This window comes from Natrix helvetica (genome assembly GCF_964273705.1).
Source record: "Natrix helvetica genome assembly, chromosome: 9".
Taxonomy (NCBI): Eukaryota; Metazoa; Chordata; class Lepidosauria; order Squamata; family Natricidae; genus Natrix; species Natrix helvetica.
Window position 1 is genome coordinate 110115 of NC_138560.1, and position 16533 is coordinate 126647.

Below are 16533 nucleotides of genomic sequence, written 5' to 3' on the forward strand. Positions count from 1 at the left end.
GAGGTTACTGTGGACGAAGGGCCCTTTGTGTAACAACCAAGAGTAGCTCTGCGAATTTGCTCTTTCCAGAATTGCTGACCAGAGCCTAGAAGCCCGGCCTGTCTCTGTCCTTCCAGTTCTTCTAATCTAACCGATGGTTTGGCCTCTTCTCAAATGCAGAGAAGTCCATTGTGCTTGCTTGTCTTCCAAAGGCTGCTTCATTTCTCCCCCCTGCTCTTCTCTCAGTTAGCCTCTTTCAGAGCCAGACCTTGTTTTGGGGTCCAAAGCGCAGACCTTTTGCCCTGATGCGGCCTGGCGAGAACCACCTGAAAGATAGCATCCGTGTGCACTGGCTTGCTGTTGAGGCAGGCAATTTGGAGACTCCCACCATATGGCTCTTTATCCTCTCAGCAATGGGCTGAGCTACATGGGCTTCTTGGGCTAAAAGGCCAGCCCCTTTTCTGCCTACATGGGACATGGCTGTGTCATGGGGGAAAGGCCACCTTCCCCCCAGAGCAGATAAGCAACCCCGGCTGCGGCCATCTCCTTCAGTCTGGTGGGATTGCAGCTTCTCCAGGAAGAGCTGCTGGCTGCTGGCTCTGTTAGAAGCCAAGGGATAGAAATCCTTTGGTCAGATCTTGGCAGCTTGACAGACTGCAGGGTGGGCGTGACCACAGAAGGGTTCGTGCCCAGGCTTAGCAGTGTTTAATCTGAAATGGGTGAGGAGGTCAAAACATTTTTCAGTGTATTGTTTTTCTCTCTCTGCCTTGGTGATTCCTCCAGGCACCTCCCTTTTTTTGCCCAGGAACTCGCTTGGAAGGGAGAGAAAGTGATGTGCTTCTGGTAGAAATGCCAGCGAGTTTCCTTATAAAGCCCAGCCAGGTTCCAGCCACTTCCCTGGAGAGGCTCGGTATGCAGACCCATGGAAGTCCAGAGATGGAGATTTCCAAAGAATCTTTTGAAACTTGTCCAGAGTGGGCAGGGTCCTGTGGAGAAGCCGTCCTGGTCCTGGAGCCGATGAACAGCTTGTCAAGGAATGTGCTCTTTGTGAAGTATTCTGTCTTGTGAACCGGCCTAGGCACATAGATGCTCTGTGACATTTGTACAATCTGACTTTTGTAAATCAAGATCCATTCACTAGACCCAAATCTTTGTTATCAATGAAATTTGCCAGCGCTTTATAAAAATGCTATAAAATGTAAATATTATTTGAAAAGGGATTTGTATATATTGTACTGGTATTTTTACAGTGATTTTTGGTTGCATGGGTGTTTGCCTTTTTTTAAATCACACATGCGTCTTCCAACAATGTCCAGACTTGAGAGACCGATCATTGTACTGCTGGCATTAAATGATGCAGTGATTTTAAAGGTTGCCACCCAGCTTACTTTGGTATGGAATTATTTCAAATATTCCTGTTGTGAGGCAGAAGGGTGGACTCAGCCTTGCCTACTGCATAGCTTTGCAGCCACGGTAAAATGCTTTGCAGGGAAGAGAAGGGATAGGGGAAAGGGCCAGGGAAAACTGACCTTGGAAGAACCAGCAGCCTAAACCCTGCTGGGGGGGGGAGGGGGGAAACACTGAGAAGATGAAGGTGGCCTTGCTTGAGTCCGAACAGTTGAGGCCAGGAGACCCTTTTCCCAAGAGACAGTAGCTGCTGTTGTACGTTTGAGCAGACTCAGGGCTGCAGGAGATGCCGGATGCCATGAGCACAGCAGTGGCACTTGCCATCACTACTCTTACGGTCTCCCTCCACCCACCCACCCCTTTTAGGTCTGCTGAGCTCAGAAAGGCAGCACAGGCAGGGCCACCAAAGAGGTCTTGGCCTTGGGCAGGTCATGCGTTGCCTGGAGAGCGAGCCTGCCTAATCCTAAGAATGAGAGGTCAGCAGGTGCAGGAGGCTGCTTGGGTGTCCCGGGAGAGGCTAACCTGGAGAAGAATCCACTGTCCCTGCCTTGGTGATCCACTGTCCCTGCCTTGGTCAATGTGCTGCTCTTGGGGGCAGCCTCCAGTGGTGGGAAACCCTTTTCCTCCTTGCACACGGGGGCAGAGGCAAGGCTGCTGCAGAACTGGGGAGAGTTGTCCGGATCTCCTGACCCATTGCTTCCCCAGTGGCAGCTGCAGAGGTGGGCACCGTTGTTGCCTTCCTGGTATTGTGAGCTTGAATCCCATATTTTTAAAAACAAAACATTTACAATTGCCGCAATGCACTTCTGGGTGGGTGGCCTTTGGTCTGTTGTGACAGGATGGGTCCCAGAGGAATTCCTGAGACTCTCGCTGTCTCACCACCAGTCCAAAGATGAGGGCATTCGTGCTGGGCTTGGAAAGGGCTGCTTGTGGCCAGAGGCAGCCTGGACTTGACCAACTATTCCAAGGCTAGGCTGTACTGGAAGAGCCCTCCCCCAGAAGCTCCTTCTGCTGTGGGTTAGCAGCTAGGAAGTTCTTGCAGGAGGAGGGGGTCCTTCCCATGGTGTCCTCTTCCAGGGAAGATCCCGAGTGAATGAATCTTGGCAGCCAGCCTGGTCATACAAAAGTGGGAAACCCAAAATAGGATTTCAGGCCAAAATGAGCTCTTCTCCCTTCCCTCTTTCACCCTCGCACCTCTGAGACCAGCCATTTTCGCAAAATAAATCATTTAACTTTGTTTGGAAAAAAATAAAATTAAAAAAATCAGTTTTTAACAAAACAATTCAATGGGAAACAGGACATGCAATTTTTCAAGATGTCCACAGGAGGGCGCTGGCCACCCACATGGAGTCCTTGTCCCTAAATTCCAGAGAAGTGGCAACCACCTTCACTACTATAATGGCAACATGTTAAAATGAAAACCAGTATTGGATCTGCAGCATTAAAGGCCAGGATCCTGTTTCTACAAAGAAAGATTCTTGGATTTGGATGTAACGGGAAGCAAATCAAACCCCTGATGCAAATGCATTGAGCAGGGGGTTGAAACTAGAAGACCTTGACGGTCCTGTCCAGCCCTAGAGTCCTTGTTCTAGACCTACCTTATTGTATGTATCTTCAGTGCTAACATAGCTGTCCCATTGAACCGAGAAGCTAAAAAAAGCACTAATTTATATGACCCTCATTTCTTCCTGAAATCTGGAAGTGAGCAAAGGTGATCTGAGTCACCGGGAGGCTCAGCTTTTGCAGATGACACCAGCGACGGCCTGGCAAGCAAGCGATCCTCTTGAAAAACTCAAGAGGCAGAGGCAGGAAACCTGTTTTGGGGTCTGGGATCTTACAGGAAAGAGAAAGCAAGGACCTGGCAAGCCAGAAGGTGGATGGTGACCCCTCCTGACCACAGGGGCATGAGAGTCAGTACGGCCCTTCCCGTTAAGCCTCTGCCATGACAGGAATGCCACAAGGTCCAAGGCTGGGTAGGGCAGCCTTGGCAGGGCCGGAGCACAGTACCCACGGTGCCAGAGAAGTCACCAAATTGTGAGTCTGGACTGAGAGGTAATGAGTATCCTTTCAAATTACAGGAGAAGGGCAACAAAACGCCCAAGGCTGCAGTTGGTGATTTGGGGCTTCATTCCATTTTGGCTCAAGACTGATCTGGGGAACAAACTGAATCTGGCCTTCCCTGAATATGCTGAACACGCTGAAGCCACTCCTGTTTGTTTATTTATTTGATTCATGTACAGCTGCCCTTCTCACCACAGCAACTCTGGGTTGCCAACAGCACATAAGAACAATAAAACATAACACCTGCAAAACTAAAGAATTATGTTTGACCCAGATGCATTTATACATACACAGAAATGTCATCCCATTGTATTTGGACACTAAACTATAATTCACCTCATTATAAAATAAAAGTGAAGTGAATTAATTTGTTAACTTTGGGATTGCACATTATACAATTAACATTATATACATATTGGGATTAAAGTTTTGATGTTTTGTGGCAAGGAACTGTTCAATTTGGGTATCTTTTTGGAAGCATATTTTAACATACATTAAGTAGATGGTTGCGAATGTTTTCAAGTAACATTTGTCAATGTTATTTTGAGCTACATTATGAAATTGGGACCCGATCATGGGTGTTTCTGAGGGGTTTATTGGTTGTGCAGAATAGCCAAGAGAATTATATTGAGAGATTGCGAAAGTGCTCAATAGCAAAGATTGTATTCAGGGAGTGTGATTTATCCATTTTTGGTATGGCGGTTTTCCTCATTTTGGGAATACTATTTCATAATTATCTGTTGAACATTACTGTTTTTTTACACGTTTTGTACACCATGGGGGTTGGGGGGGCATTTCTTTTTAAAATTTTCAATAAGAATTTTTTTGAAGAGGAGGAGGAAGAGTTGAGGTAAAAGTCATTTCCCAGAGCAGCCCATGAAAAGGAGCCCCCAATGCCAACTGGGCTCCCCTCCTGCCCTTATCCAGCACTCCCACTCATGCCAAAACCCCCCTGGAGAAAAAGCCCTTTCTTGGGAGGTGGGGAGGGCTGTGGGCATCTAGGCCAAGGGAGCCCAAAAGGGCCCAGCTGAGCTGACTGGCAAGTCCCTCCCCTCTCCAGCCTCTGCCTGTTCCCAAATAAGGGCACAAGCCTCAGAGGCTCCAGTGCCTGCGGGACCAGCCATGGGAGGTGGGGAGGGGGCCCCCGGGCTTCCCTTTGCAAGCATCTTCCTTCCCTCCCTCCCTGGGGAAAGGATCTCCCCCCTCCCCCTGGCTTGGACTGAGGCAGGCAGTAGCTGGCACACATTGACTTGCAGAGACAGTAATGGCAAGGGGAGGGGCACATGGGGAGCCATATGCACATACATCTGTTGGGCCTGGGAGAAGGCCTTCTATAGCCAGATAATGCTGGGGGATCCAGAAACTACAGGGAGGACTGGATGGAGGGCTGCTGCAGGCCCAGTTGCCGGCAGGTGGGCTGAACATGTGGGACCCCCCACTTGCTGGCGGACTGTGCAGACCTCCCCCCCTCCCACATGGAGGAAGCACAAAGTGCTGCTGAACTGAAGCAGCTTCTAACCCAGAACCCTCGCCCCCCTCTGGGTCCCAGCTGGGTGTGGGGAGGGGGGAAACAGGACTCCATGCCTCTGTCTGGCTGAAGGGCTTCTCTGAAACGGAAAGGCTGGCTCAGCCCAGAATGGGGCAACTGGCCACAGCCCACTTGCCCTGGGACAACTGGCCACAGGACAACTGAACTATTCTATTTAATTATTTAAAATAAATAAATAAATACTTTAATTTTTATAATTCACGTTTCATTCTGCCCCTCCTTTTGCATCATTTCTTTAATGATTCTATTCCACTATTTCTTTGATATTAGGGTAAGTCTTGTCCCACAGTGAGTTGTCCCACAATTAACTGGCTGTGGCAAGTTGGCCATAGCGAAGTGTCATAGACCCAATTGGAGTCACAGCTGTGAGACTCTAGTAAAGCCTGCTGCCTTCACCTCACCTAACCAGCTACAGGTGGCTGCTGAGGGATGGATCGGGCAAGGAAGCAGTTCCTGAGTTTTCATGGCCCTGGAAAATCAGGCAGACTATACCAAATGTGCCCAGCCAGAAAAAAATCTAGCCAAGAGTGCACAAACATAGATGCAGCCTCTGGGTGATGGCCCGAAAAGTCCAGAGCACTTCACAGAGGCAAACCAGAGGTGGGTTGCTGCCAATTTGGTCCAGATCGACTGAACCAGTAGTAGCAGCGGTGGGAGGCTCTGCCCACCCGCCCGGACGCTTCTATGTGTGCACAGAAGTGTTGCGAGCATGTGGGAATGCACCCAAACCAATAGTAAAGAAATTGGCAACCCACCTCTGGGGCAAAACTCTATCCTGGTCAGGTTTCTCTCCCAAGGGTCCCAGTCATCATAAGGTCCCATCTCCCCCACCCTGCTCTGGCAGAGGCAACAGTTGAGCTTCTGGGGGGCAGAGCACTTTATTGTGGGGAGGCGGCCCAGCAGAGCCTGTCATCCATCAGAGAGAGGTTCAAAAGGGCCCAAGAGACCTTCCCGGCAGGGTGGAGGTGGCTGAAGCCATGGAGCCACTCCATCCTATTGGAGGCAGGGAGATGGCAGCAAGTTGTTCCAGCAGCTCAGCCGTCTCTGCAGCTCTCCAGCATCACAGTCACTACGGGACTTTGGGGCCCTGGTCCATGTTCCTCTGGCTGCTGGGACTTGTCCGGCGGAGAACATGTTCTGTTCGGAGGCCTCTCAGCTTCTCCAGCAGCTCTCTGGTGAAGTCCTGGGATGGGGGGAGGAGGTTGAGTCCCACCATTCTTCTCCAGTAAGGTGGAGAAGATGTCTGGCCCTGGGGGAACCCCGCCAAGAAAGGGATCTCCCTCCAATAGGGGCTCCCAGGATCAAGAGCAACCAGATCCCCAGGAATTGCAAGGGAGCCTCCTCATGGAGTCATGGGGTGGGAAGGTGGCCGGGGAGACCAAAGAGTGAAAGGGGGCCTTTCCTCAACTATTCCACAGCAGCTGGAAGTGCAGCATCTCTTTGGGAAAGCAAATCCCACCCTTGGTGGACATGCACGTTCCACAGGACCCCACAGGACTCCAACCAAAGCCAGCGATTGCTCAGAAAGTGGACACCCACCTCCGTGTTGTTGTGGCATGACTCCAAGGTGCCCTAGAAAAAAATGACAGTGAGGAACAGACCCAAAGGATGGGCTGCCCAGAATTTATTTGTCTGGCCCTTTTAATTTTCAGTCTCTTTTTCAGCTTTACTTTGAACTAAACTAGAAGAATCTCTTCCCTGGGCCCAGATCTATTTCACAGCCTTCTCTTTCACATGGAACACCTGTATCCAGTTCCCTTTTCTTATCCTGTTCAGATCCTAATTTCTATTTATTAACAAAATGGCACAGCCTAGCTAACTCCGCATTAAGCATGCTTATTAGCAAGTAGCACAGGGCGAGATGAATCTAGGCCTCGGGCATTAAGGCTCCTTTGATCATTTTGTCGTGAAAAAGAGCTTCACCTTGTAGAGCAGCAACTTCTTCAGAATTTGTGTGCAGTGGAGCTCAGTGGAGTGTGCATAAGAGCCCCTCTTCACTCTGCTGCTTGGTCTGTTGTAATGCTGCAACTGCTTTGTCCCTGCCCGATTTATAAACTCAACATTTTCGCCTCCCTTCCGCTCCTGCTGACAGGACCTAGTCAAGGGTGCCGATTCAGGATTGTGAGTCAGCAGACCTGGTAATGTGACAGCAGCTTACCTGTAATTTCTTGGCCCTCTCCTCATCTGTGTCCATCTCCAGGAGATCATCAATATTGACTTCATCTGGCATCTCATCTTCCTGCCACAGAATCAAAAAGGGTCAGGCTAAGGGGCTCTTGGAACAAGAGTTATGAGGTCTCATAGAGGAAAGATTTTGGACAATAGCCCAGGCTCTCTGGCTTGTGCAGCTCTTCAGTGAAGCATTTCATAGTTCAAAAACATCTAGAACAACAAAGCTTTCAAAGTTTTCAAAACCCAAATCCTGCATCCCCCTTTTTAGGCAAGACGAACAGTACCCCACCCCCACCATATCCGAGATGTGGCTGCTGCTTTTCCTGGGAGCATAAGTACCCATTGCTCCTATTCTGCCCACCCGCCGATAAGTAATTGATCCATTTGGGAGAGCTTGGTTCCATCTCTACCCCTTAACAGAATAACCGAGTTGGAAGGGGCCTCAGAGGTCTTCTAGTCCAACCCCCTGCTCAAGCAGGAGACCCTACACCATTCCAGACAAATGGCTATCCAGTCTCTTCTTAAAAGCCTCCAGTGCAAAGACTTTTCTCTGCAACTGCCCTGTAAATATGCAGGGGGAAGGAGGATAGTCACAGCACCAAGAAGCCTCCGGGTCAGAGCATCAAGCGACTGCCATGTTCCAGGCCAAGACTTGCCTCCCCCAGAAGAGCTGGGCTGCTGACTGAGCTGCTCCCCTCCCAGACTCCCTGGGGAGGCCAGAAAGCAGCCCAGATGGCAACTCGCTCCTTTCATGGGAGGATTGGAGAGGCCTCTTTTATAGCTGGGCCAGGCTCCCCACCCCCACGAATCCTTTCTAGGCAAGGGAAATGTCAGCAACCGGAGGCGGAGATGCACATTCCTCCTGAGGAGGAGGAGGAGGAGGACCCTTCTCTACAAGCCCATCTGCCACTTTTTCTGTCAGCCCTTAAGGTTGGCCTCCTTTCCAAGCAGAGGTGCCCTGGGGCCAGAAAGAAACTCAGGGCAGGGCAGAGAACAGCCCTTTGGTAGCAGCTGGGGACGCAACTCCCTTCACTCCAGTCTGTATTCCATCCGAGCTGATCTCTTGCTCAGCCTTGCCTGCTTCACAGGCCAGATGGACTCTTCCCATGTGTTGAGTGAGGAGGGAATTTCTGAATTTGCTCTCCAGATTCCAGAAAAGCCAGGGCTCATATATCTGGTTTTTAGGAAGAAGGCTGAATGGGGTGATCAAGGGCGACTGGTGGGGCCCACCATGCAGCCCCAGTCCAGCATATTTCTGCGCACAGCTTCCCCTCTTGGCAGTTGCCACAAGCCTCTCTCTCCTGGCCCAGAACCACCAGCAACCTTCAGTCTCTGCAGCCTTAAAATCCCACCCAGCAAAACCAACAGCAAACACCCTGCTGGAAGGATGCAAGGCTGGACCAAGGCTGACACTTACCTAAAGCGTCCCCCGGCAGCCTTAAAGGCAGATGTGCTTCCCAACAAGCCAGATGGCTGCCCAGTCCTTGAAGAGCACTAGCTGCTGGAAGTGGGGGGAGGGGGGTCCCAAGCAACCTTAACGTTAACCTCATCGTGGCCTCGAGGACCAGTTCAGAATTGAAGGCGGCCAGCCAGGAAGCTGAGTGAGGCCACAAAGGAGTCGCTCTGTCCCAGGCGGCCATTCTGGACGGGGGCAGCAGCGGTCCCCCCAAAGGACAAGACCTCTGCTGTGGGTCCTCTCGCCCAACCCGGCGCCCCTCACCCAACCCGGCGTTCCCTCACCCGTCCGCGGTACAGCTCTTCCAGCCGGCCGTCGATCCACTTTTCCGTGTCAAGGCGCCGCTGCAATTCCCGTCGGTCATACTTAACCGTGACCCGTGCTTGGCGCCGCTGGATTCCCGGGCTGGCCGTCCTTTCCGCGCGGCTGCCTCCGGGAGAGAGGCCGGCAGAGCGGGCCGGCGACGCGCGTCCCGAGCGCCTCCCCAGTCGATCCGCCGCCATCGTTCGTTGGGGCAACTAGACGGGGCGTCCGCCGGCTTCCCGCGCCTTATAGCAGCCGAGGCGGAGCTCCCGCTCCCAAACCCTCCCTCAGGGTGGGGGGCGTCTGGCTCTGGGGACAGAGGCGGGCCCAATCGCTCTCTCGGCTGTTCTTGCGGGCCTCCCTGAAAGATGGAAGGGCCTTTCTTTCTGAAGAAACGCCGGGCACTAAGATTTGGGGCCGGCATTCCGCCAGCTGGTAGCGCCCCACCCACCCTTTGAACGTGTGTCCAGCCCGGCCCTTCTCTCTTAGCGCTGCCTGCCAAGGGCTCGCCTTCCGATCTCCTCCAGCGTCCCTGGTGCCACTGCTGGGAGAAGTCGGGCTTTGCCCCTTGGAGTTCCTGCCGCCACACAGGGCAGGGGCAGGCCAAGCACCGCTGCTCGCCTCGGCTCTTTTCATCCGGACTCAGGTTGAGAAAGCTGCCGGAGCTTTTTAGAGCGGCTTAACCGGCCCGTTGTCTGGGCCCCAGCGGGACGCCCAGCAGCCCCTTCCTTCTAGCGGTCCCCCACCCCCACCCCACGGCCTGGGCCGTTCTGTCGTTATGCAAATGCATTCATACAAACGACACCCACCCCCCGACCTTCCCAAGTGGCGCCACTTCTTCAGGAAGCCTCCCTGCAGTGGCGGCTCCTAACGCAAGCGAGGGCCTCCCTGACCCCGTCGCGCTTCGAAGACGGCGGCTGTCCTAGCGCCCAAGGGGGCCGCAGGACGTCCCCCCCCCACGCTTCGGCCAAAGGGAAGTTGGACAACTGAGCAGGGAGGGAGAAAGGGGCGAAGGGAAGGGGCTCCGGCTTCTCCGGGGCCTTTGCCGATCCCAGCCCGCTCTTCGCAAGGTGGAGGATGAAGCCGGCGGAGGGGGCTTCCCACAGAAGCCATCCCGGAACTAGGCCACCGTGAGCGGGAGAAGAAAGCAGGAGCAGTGGTCCGAATCTTCCGCCCGCACCTGGCAGGTTTCTCCATCCGGGACTTTACTACTTTGTAACCGGGAGCGCTCCATCACCACCACGTGATAGCTACGCAGCCTATGCAAAATAGATGGGCAGACAGGTGCGATAGCGATAGACGTCGGTCCCCGTGATTGGCGCCCAGAGAGCGATGGGCGTGGCCCACCTGCGGGGTTCGGCGGCCTTTGCGGCCAAGCTGGCAGATTGATCCGGGAGGACGGTGCGATGAGGCGCGCCAAGAGTCTGGCGCTGTTGATCACGTGGGCGGCCGCTCTGGCGGCCGCAGCGTCGCCGCCAGGTAAGAATCCGCGCCCCGCGCTGCTCCCCTGAGCCGATCGCAGGAAGAGGCCTTCCTGCCCGGCCCTTTGTAGCTTCAAATACGCTGGGCAGGCTCAGTTGCGGATCGTCGGGCGGGTTCCTGAGTTGTATCCGGGCCGGTGCCAACGCCCTGTGCCTCTCTTGGGCGCACCCTCAGGCCCCTCCAGCGCAGGCTGCTCTTGACTACCCAAAAAGATTGGCCGGCTGCGGCTCGCTTTAGCCACCCACCTTTCCCTGCCCCAGTGATCGCGGGTCCCAAATCCGGGGGGGGGGTCACAGGAAGGGGAAGAGAAAGCCAGGCCACTTCCTCCCCCTCCCCCACACCTTTCCCAACTACATTTGGCTGCTGGGACTGGGAGATGAGGGCTTCCTTTCTGCCCGGCTAGACGGGCACCAGCTTGGTAGTTCCCCTGGGCTGGATGTGCTTCTGAGGCCTGGACTGGAGCGCTTGCTGGACGGCCTTTGTCCCACTTCCCTGGAGGGGTGGGCATTGCCAGATACGAAGATGGCAGCCTCTGGCCAGGCTTCTCTTGTTCCCATCAGGGCTTTAGGCACCTGCTGGTTGTTGTTCTGGCTGAATGAGGGCTCTTGTCTTCTGGCACAAAGGCATTTTTCTGGGCTAGAGCCAGCTGGAGGTGGGGGTGCCTGCCCTTCTGATGAACTCCCAGGAATGGGAAGTTGTTCAGTGAAATCTGATCAGGTGGGATGGGCCAACCAGCCCTGTTCAGCCTGTTCGGGTGAGGTCTGCAACTTTTGCCTGAGTCACCTGCCTCCCTGCCATTCTCTGCTGGAGGAAGCTGGGCCAATTGGACTTCCTGTAAGAAAATGCCCCTGCTGCCCTCGTCCAGCCTCTGACCCTGCGGGCATCGCTTCTGTGCCCTTGCACCAGCAAAGGGGGGCAGTGGGTGCTTTCATCTGCCTTTTTTGCAAGGGACAAGTGGCCACAGGACAGACCCCAAACTTGGGGCAAAGAGGAGAGGGAAGCAGAATCTTCTCTCTGCAGTCAAGAGCTGAGGGGCTTCCTTGTGCTTTCTCTTGCTGGGGGAGGTCTTGGGCTCCTTGCTAGCAGCAATCTGGATGGTATTCTCGGGCCACAAATATTACAAGAGCGGGAAATTAAGGGCTTCCTTTTCTGAAGCTCACAATCTGCCCAATTATTTCTGCACAAAATCTCTAATTCTGTTCACCTGAAAAATGGCCAGATTAGCCCCTTGCAACATTTCATTCAGGTCAGTCATAAACTGGAGGCTCTTACAGCCATGACACGGTCATATGCCTGAAGCATCAACTCATTGGTTACGGACAGACGTTCTGTATGCATCTCACAGTGAAAAGGCCCAGGGAATTGCAGTTACAGCGCAATACATCCCACGCCAAGCAACACATGTTGCTGAATGAGTTTCTCCCCTGCCCCTTCCATCATAGCCCTCTCTTCTTTCCAGGTGCCTAGGTTACCCTCCCCCACTTTTGCCTTTGAAAAAGGCTCCTCCTGCACATTTCACTTCTGTGCAATTCCAAAAGCTAACTAAGGGGTTCTGATCTCTTTTCCTTTTGTGGGTCACTGGGGGAATAGGATTCTGCCCAGACCCTGTGTTTGCAAGACCTGAGACTTAGACCTGGGAAACAGGGTGTTTGCAGGACATCAGCCAGAGGGAGGGAGGGAGGGAGGGAGGGAGGGAGGGAGGTGGCAGTTAAGAACGTTTCCAAAAGAGGCGCATTTGAGCCTGGCCTGCCTCGGCCTTCCTTCTCTGAAAGCCCTCCACCCCCTGGCTAGAGAGTGGGAAATGTGGCCATACCAGCTCCTGGGACTACCTGCATAGATAAGGACCTTCCACTAGAAGGGTTTCCTACAATCCGCTCTAGAGTTAGGAAAATGCTTTAAATCTTCAGTAACAGAATAAAAATGTAGGGCAACTGTTCATCTGCTCTGAGAGAAAAGTTCACAAATGCCAGCCCCGAACAATACCTGAAAGCATGGCAGGAAAGCCAAGGAAGAATTTTCAGAGTTTTGAGTTTTGAATGCTATACCCTCCTCCTTCCAGGCAAAGCGCCACTGGGACTGCTCTATTAAGGCAAGATGACTTGCACAGAGGGGCACCCCAAATTTACCTCTGCAAGATCAGCCTTCTGAGGCCGAGGGGACGGAGGGTTCCACAGGCCCAGCTTCAGCATCCCATACATAACTTGTGGTTCACGATCCTAGTTGCCTTTCCAGACCAATCTGGGGGAGTTGCCCTGGGCTCTTGGCACCCAGCGTGGGCAGCAGCTAAGTGTGTCAGTGGCCCTAAATGCCATCAGAAAGATATTTGAGTGTGGAAGCCACTAGCCTCTCTGAAGCTGCTTCTTTCCACAAACCTCTCTCTGCTTTCAGACCAATGCCAGTCGCCCAAGACGGTGGGCCCTTGTCGGGCATCCTTCCGTCGGTGGTGGTACAATGCCACAAGTCAAGCATGCCAAGAATTCATTTTTGGGGGTTGCAACGGCAATGCCAACAACTTCGTCTCTGAACTGGACTGCTTCCAGACATGTATCAGAGGTGAGCACCAATAGAGGAGAATATTTGTAGCTCAGGGTTGAAATGAGGGTCCACGTTGCCCCCTGAGCTTGGTTGTTTCCCTGAAGACATTTCATTACTCAAACTAGGTAACATCATCAGTGCTAGTCTAGCACAACCATCAGACTAGCATTGATGATGTTATCGAGTTGGGTAATGAAACATCTGCCAGAAAACAACCCAGCCCAGACAGCACCTCCCCATAGGTGAGCATGCCACAGAGAATTGCCAGAGAGTTTTGGGGTAAAGCATATTTATGAACACAATGCTTGCTGCTGCTTTCCTCTTTTCCTGCTGCTGGGACACACACACACACACACACACACCGCCACTACGAGGGGCATGAGGCTGCCGCTGCCTCTCTCCCCTTCGTGCTCTGTGGCTGACGCTACACCCAAATTCTCAGCCCCGAGAGCAAGCAGCGTGCACTTCTCCTGCCTTCAGAGCACCTCATGCTGGAAGTGGGAATTCCCAGGACTTGGCACGCACGCACACACCCAGTTGGTTCCTGGCAAGGGTGTGTGCTCCGGGTCACCCTCAGGGATGCAGAGTCTGCCTCCAGAAGACCATGGCTCTGGGTCTCTGATGCCAGAATTGTCTTGACTTCCAGGTGGGGCTGCAGAGGCAACCGCGGTCCCTGGAGGGCCAGCCACTGAAGGTAAGGCTCCTGGGTTCATGCATGAGGCTAGAAGAGAGAGAAATTGGGAGCTCAAGCAATTGCTCTTGGAGCTGGAGGCCAGTGTCTCTGAAAATCAATAGTCCCTTAATAACACTTCCTTGGTGGCAAATTCTCTGGGGTAGATGAGCCTCTAGGGCCTTTGATATGCCTATTAGGGGTGCCCAGGCCTGGGAAGGGGGAGTGGCTTGAAAGAGTTGGCTTTTGCCAAGGATGACCACTGGTCTTCAGCCTCTGGCCATCTGCTCTGCTTTTCTCCCAGGGGCTGCCCCAAGAGCCGGACGTCACCCAGAGGCCTACGAAAACAGGCCTGGCTTCAGAGGTACGAGGGCTCCTTCCTTCCCTGGCCCTGGACTCTCACCTTCTCTTCTGGGGGCTCTGCAAACCATCTCTTTTCCCCTAGAATTCTGCGCTGCGCCCCGGTTGGTCGGTCCCTGCCGGGCCTCCTTCCTCCGCTGGTACTTTGACCTGGAGAGCCAGACGTGCAAGATGTTTGTCTACGGGGGCTGCCGTGGCAACAAGAACAACTACCTCCTTGAGGAGCACTGCCGGACCCAGTGCACAGGAGATGGAGGTAACCTGTTGCCCTTCCCAGGCGGTTGGCATGCCCTCCCACCCCACCCCACCCGATCCAGTGGGATTTGGAAAAGTCCATGCTTCCCCTGCACGGCCCCCAAAAGGGCAGCCAAGACTCCTGATTGCTCCTCCCCAAACTCCCCCGCCCCCATTTCACCGGTTCCTCTTTCTCTTCTCTTGGCTCCAGAAATCACCGAAGAGCCGGGAGACCCAGGTGTCCACCCTCGCCTCCCGTCTGAAGCCTTCAGCTTCTCCACCAGAGGTGCGCAGCTCGTCCTCCGCTGAAACCGCATGGACCCCAGGGAGGGAAGTGGGGTCTCCCGCTGCACTTTGGCTTTGTGGCCAGCTCAATCCAAGAGGGGGCTGGGTTTCCTGGGGCCTATTGGCAGGGCTGTCCTTGGTGCTGCTGGCACAGGAGCTCCTCAGCAGCTCTCCTGAGGAGCGAGGGGCTGCTGACTCCCCCGTTTGCTGCTGCCACAGCTTCTCCAGGCAAGGGAATCCCATCACAAGCGGCTTCCCTTCTGTCCATCACCCTCGGTTGGAAAGCTCCCATTCTGGATGAGGTGGTGCACAGGGCCAGTAGCCTTGCCAACCAAGCAGGTAGCAGGAAGGCTCCCCCACCGTCCCTCGCCTGATGCTTTGTCTCTTTCTCTTCCCCAGCCGTGGTCCTTGCAGTCCTTCTGGCCATCCTGGTGACCTGCCTGCTGGGCTCAATGGTGGTTTTCTTGGTGAAGATCTGCCGGAAGAACCCGGAGTTGTCAGTGGGAACGGTGTGGAGCACGCTGGATGACAAAGAGTATCTGATGAGCAATGCCTACATTCTCTGAGCCAGGGAGCTGCCTCAGTGGGAATCAAGGCAGCATGTAAATATCGCAGCAGCCGGCTTTGCCTTGCAGGGCTTTGATGGGGAAACACCCCCCTTTCCCTGGGAACGTCCCCCTCCTCTCCCCCCCCACCCAGTCACCCTTTCCAGCCCACGGGGGAATGGGCCCAGCTGCTCCACAGGAGTCCAAGAGGAGCTGCGGGCAGTGCCCCCCTTTCAGAGCCAGCGATGAGGCCGCCTCGCTTGGCCCAGAGCCCCCCTTGTCTTCCCTCTGGTGAACGGGCACTACGCCACTTGGCTCCTCTCAATGCAGTGGGAGAGCACCTGGGAATCCCTAGCTGAAGCCGCTGGGGGTTCCCTTGGCTGTGTCCTGCAGAGACCTGTGCCCTGCACACGTTAATATTTGGGGAAAGAAGTGGGGGGGGGCTCCCGAAGCTCTTTTTCTTCAGGAAGAAAACCTTTGGGTGTTCACACCCCTCTGGTTCTGCAGAATTCCTCCAGGGCACCTGAGATCCAAAGGTACTGGCCTCCCTCTCAAGCTGGGCTAACTGCCACATTGCCAGAGCCATGTATTTCCCAGGGGGGTGGGAGAACAGGCTGGGTAAAGTAGTGCTGGCGGAGGGGGTCTGCAGCAGCTTCCGCCAGAGTCCTGTGAAACCCCATTTCCCTGCCCCAAATATGCCAGTGCAGTGGGCAGAGTGCAAGAACCCCCAATCTAGGGGTCAGGAAGGGAGAGAATCAAGGTGTAAGGACCCTAACTGCCGTGTGTCCCACCCCCTCTGTCTGGGCAGGGGGGCCTTGGGCCCCTTAGTTCATTCCTCAGTGTGTCTTAAGCTCAGCTCTCCTCCAGGACATTCCCTCCAGTGCTGCTCCCCATTTCTTTGTGGGGGCTACCCAGTTTTGCTCTCCAGTGTGTCAGATGGCTTTCTTGAGATTATCTGGTGCCAGCAGCCGCAGCTGTTGAGGCTCGGCAGTTGGCCAGCATGGACCGTTTTCCCCAAAGCCTCCCAGATGAGGCCACCTTTGCCTCACAGGCCCACCAACCACAAACCCTAATTCCTCTGGCTTGGCCAGGAGAGAGGAGAAGGCCTTGGACTGCACCTGCGGCTGCCAGCAGTTCTGCCTGCTTCCCTTCCTGCTGGGAAAGGGGGCACTTTCAAGAGCAGCTCCAGCCAGCGCAGCTGCTGCAGAGGCATCTCACTGAGCAAGCTTCTACATAACCAGCTTTAAATGGGTTTTATATTATTTTTTAAAAACAAATCAAAACTTGATTGCATTAAATCTGAGGGACTCTTTTAATTGTATTTTTAATAATGAGTGGACTTTGAATAAAAGAGTAACTAAACTTTTGTACAATGAATGCTTTACCACTGGGGGTTACTGGGGGGCTACTGGCCACAGCCACAGCCCAGAAGGCATCGGAGGCGGCCAGCAACAGCTCCAAGCCCTTACCCTGCCCAACTAAGGCTGCCCTTTGC

General features: G+C 54.0%; 2 protein-coding genes across 2 annotated transcripts; one reads left to right on the top strand and one right to left on the bottom strand.

The window, feature by feature from the left end:
• Window positions 1-5855: 5855 nt before the first annotated feature.
• Window positions 5856-9662, bottom strand: PPP1R14A (protein phosphatase 1 regulatory inhibitor subunit 14A). Its single transcript, XM_081961592.1, has 4 exons — window positions 8909-9662; window positions 7155-7235; window positions 6536-6568; window positions 5856-6179 (listed from the first exon to the last, which is right to left on the bottom strand). The coding sequence occupies exons 1-4, from the start codon at window positions 9125-9127 to the stop codon at window positions 6066-6068; spliced, it is 447 nt and encodes a 148-aa protein (XP_081817718.1). The 5' UTR covers window positions 9128-9662; the 3' UTR covers window positions 5856-6065.
• A 592-nt stretch (window positions 9663-10254) lies between these two features.
• SPINT2 (serine peptidase inhibitor, Kunitz type 2) lies at window positions 10255-16400 on the top strand. Its single transcript, XM_081961591.1, has 7 exons — window positions 10255-10406; window positions 12798-12962; window positions 13591-13638; window positions 13919-13978; window positions 14060-14230; window positions 14420-14494; window positions 14893-16400. The coding sequence occupies exons 1-7, from the start codon at window positions 10334-10336 to the stop codon at window positions 15057-15059; spliced, it is 759 nt and encodes a 252-aa protein (XP_081817717.1). The 5' UTR covers window positions 10255-10333; the 3' UTR covers window positions 15060-16400.
• The last annotated feature ends 133 nt before the right edge of the window (window positions 16401-16533 follow it).

Bases quoted from the DNA above. Each gene is read 5' to 3' on its own strand.
- PPP1R14A (XM_081961592.1), bottom strand. From the start codon at position 9,127: ATGGCGGCGGATCGACTGGGGAGGCGCTCGGGACGCGCGTCGCCGGCC. The intron at 6,569-7,154 runs GTAAGCTGCTGT...ATTTTTTTCTAG, and splicing joins AGAGGGCCAAGAAATTACAG to GGCACCTTGGAGTCATGCCA. The intron at 6,180-6,535 runs GTGGGTGTCCAC...CCCCCATCCCAG, and splicing joins CATGCCACAACAACACGGAG to GACTTCACCAGAGAGCTGCT.
- SPINT2 (XM_081961591.1), top strand. From the start codon at position 10,334: ATGAGGCGCGCCAAGAGTCTGGCGCTGTTGATCACGTGGGCGGCCGCT. The intron at 12,963-13,590 runs GTGAGCACCAAT...CTTGACTTCCAG, and splicing joins CTTCCAGACATGTATCAGAG to GTGGGGCTGCAGAGGCAACC. The intron at 14,231-14,419 runs GTAACCTGTTGC...TCTTGGCTCCAG, and splicing joins CCAGTGCACAGGAGATGGAG to AAATCACCGAAGAGCCGGGA.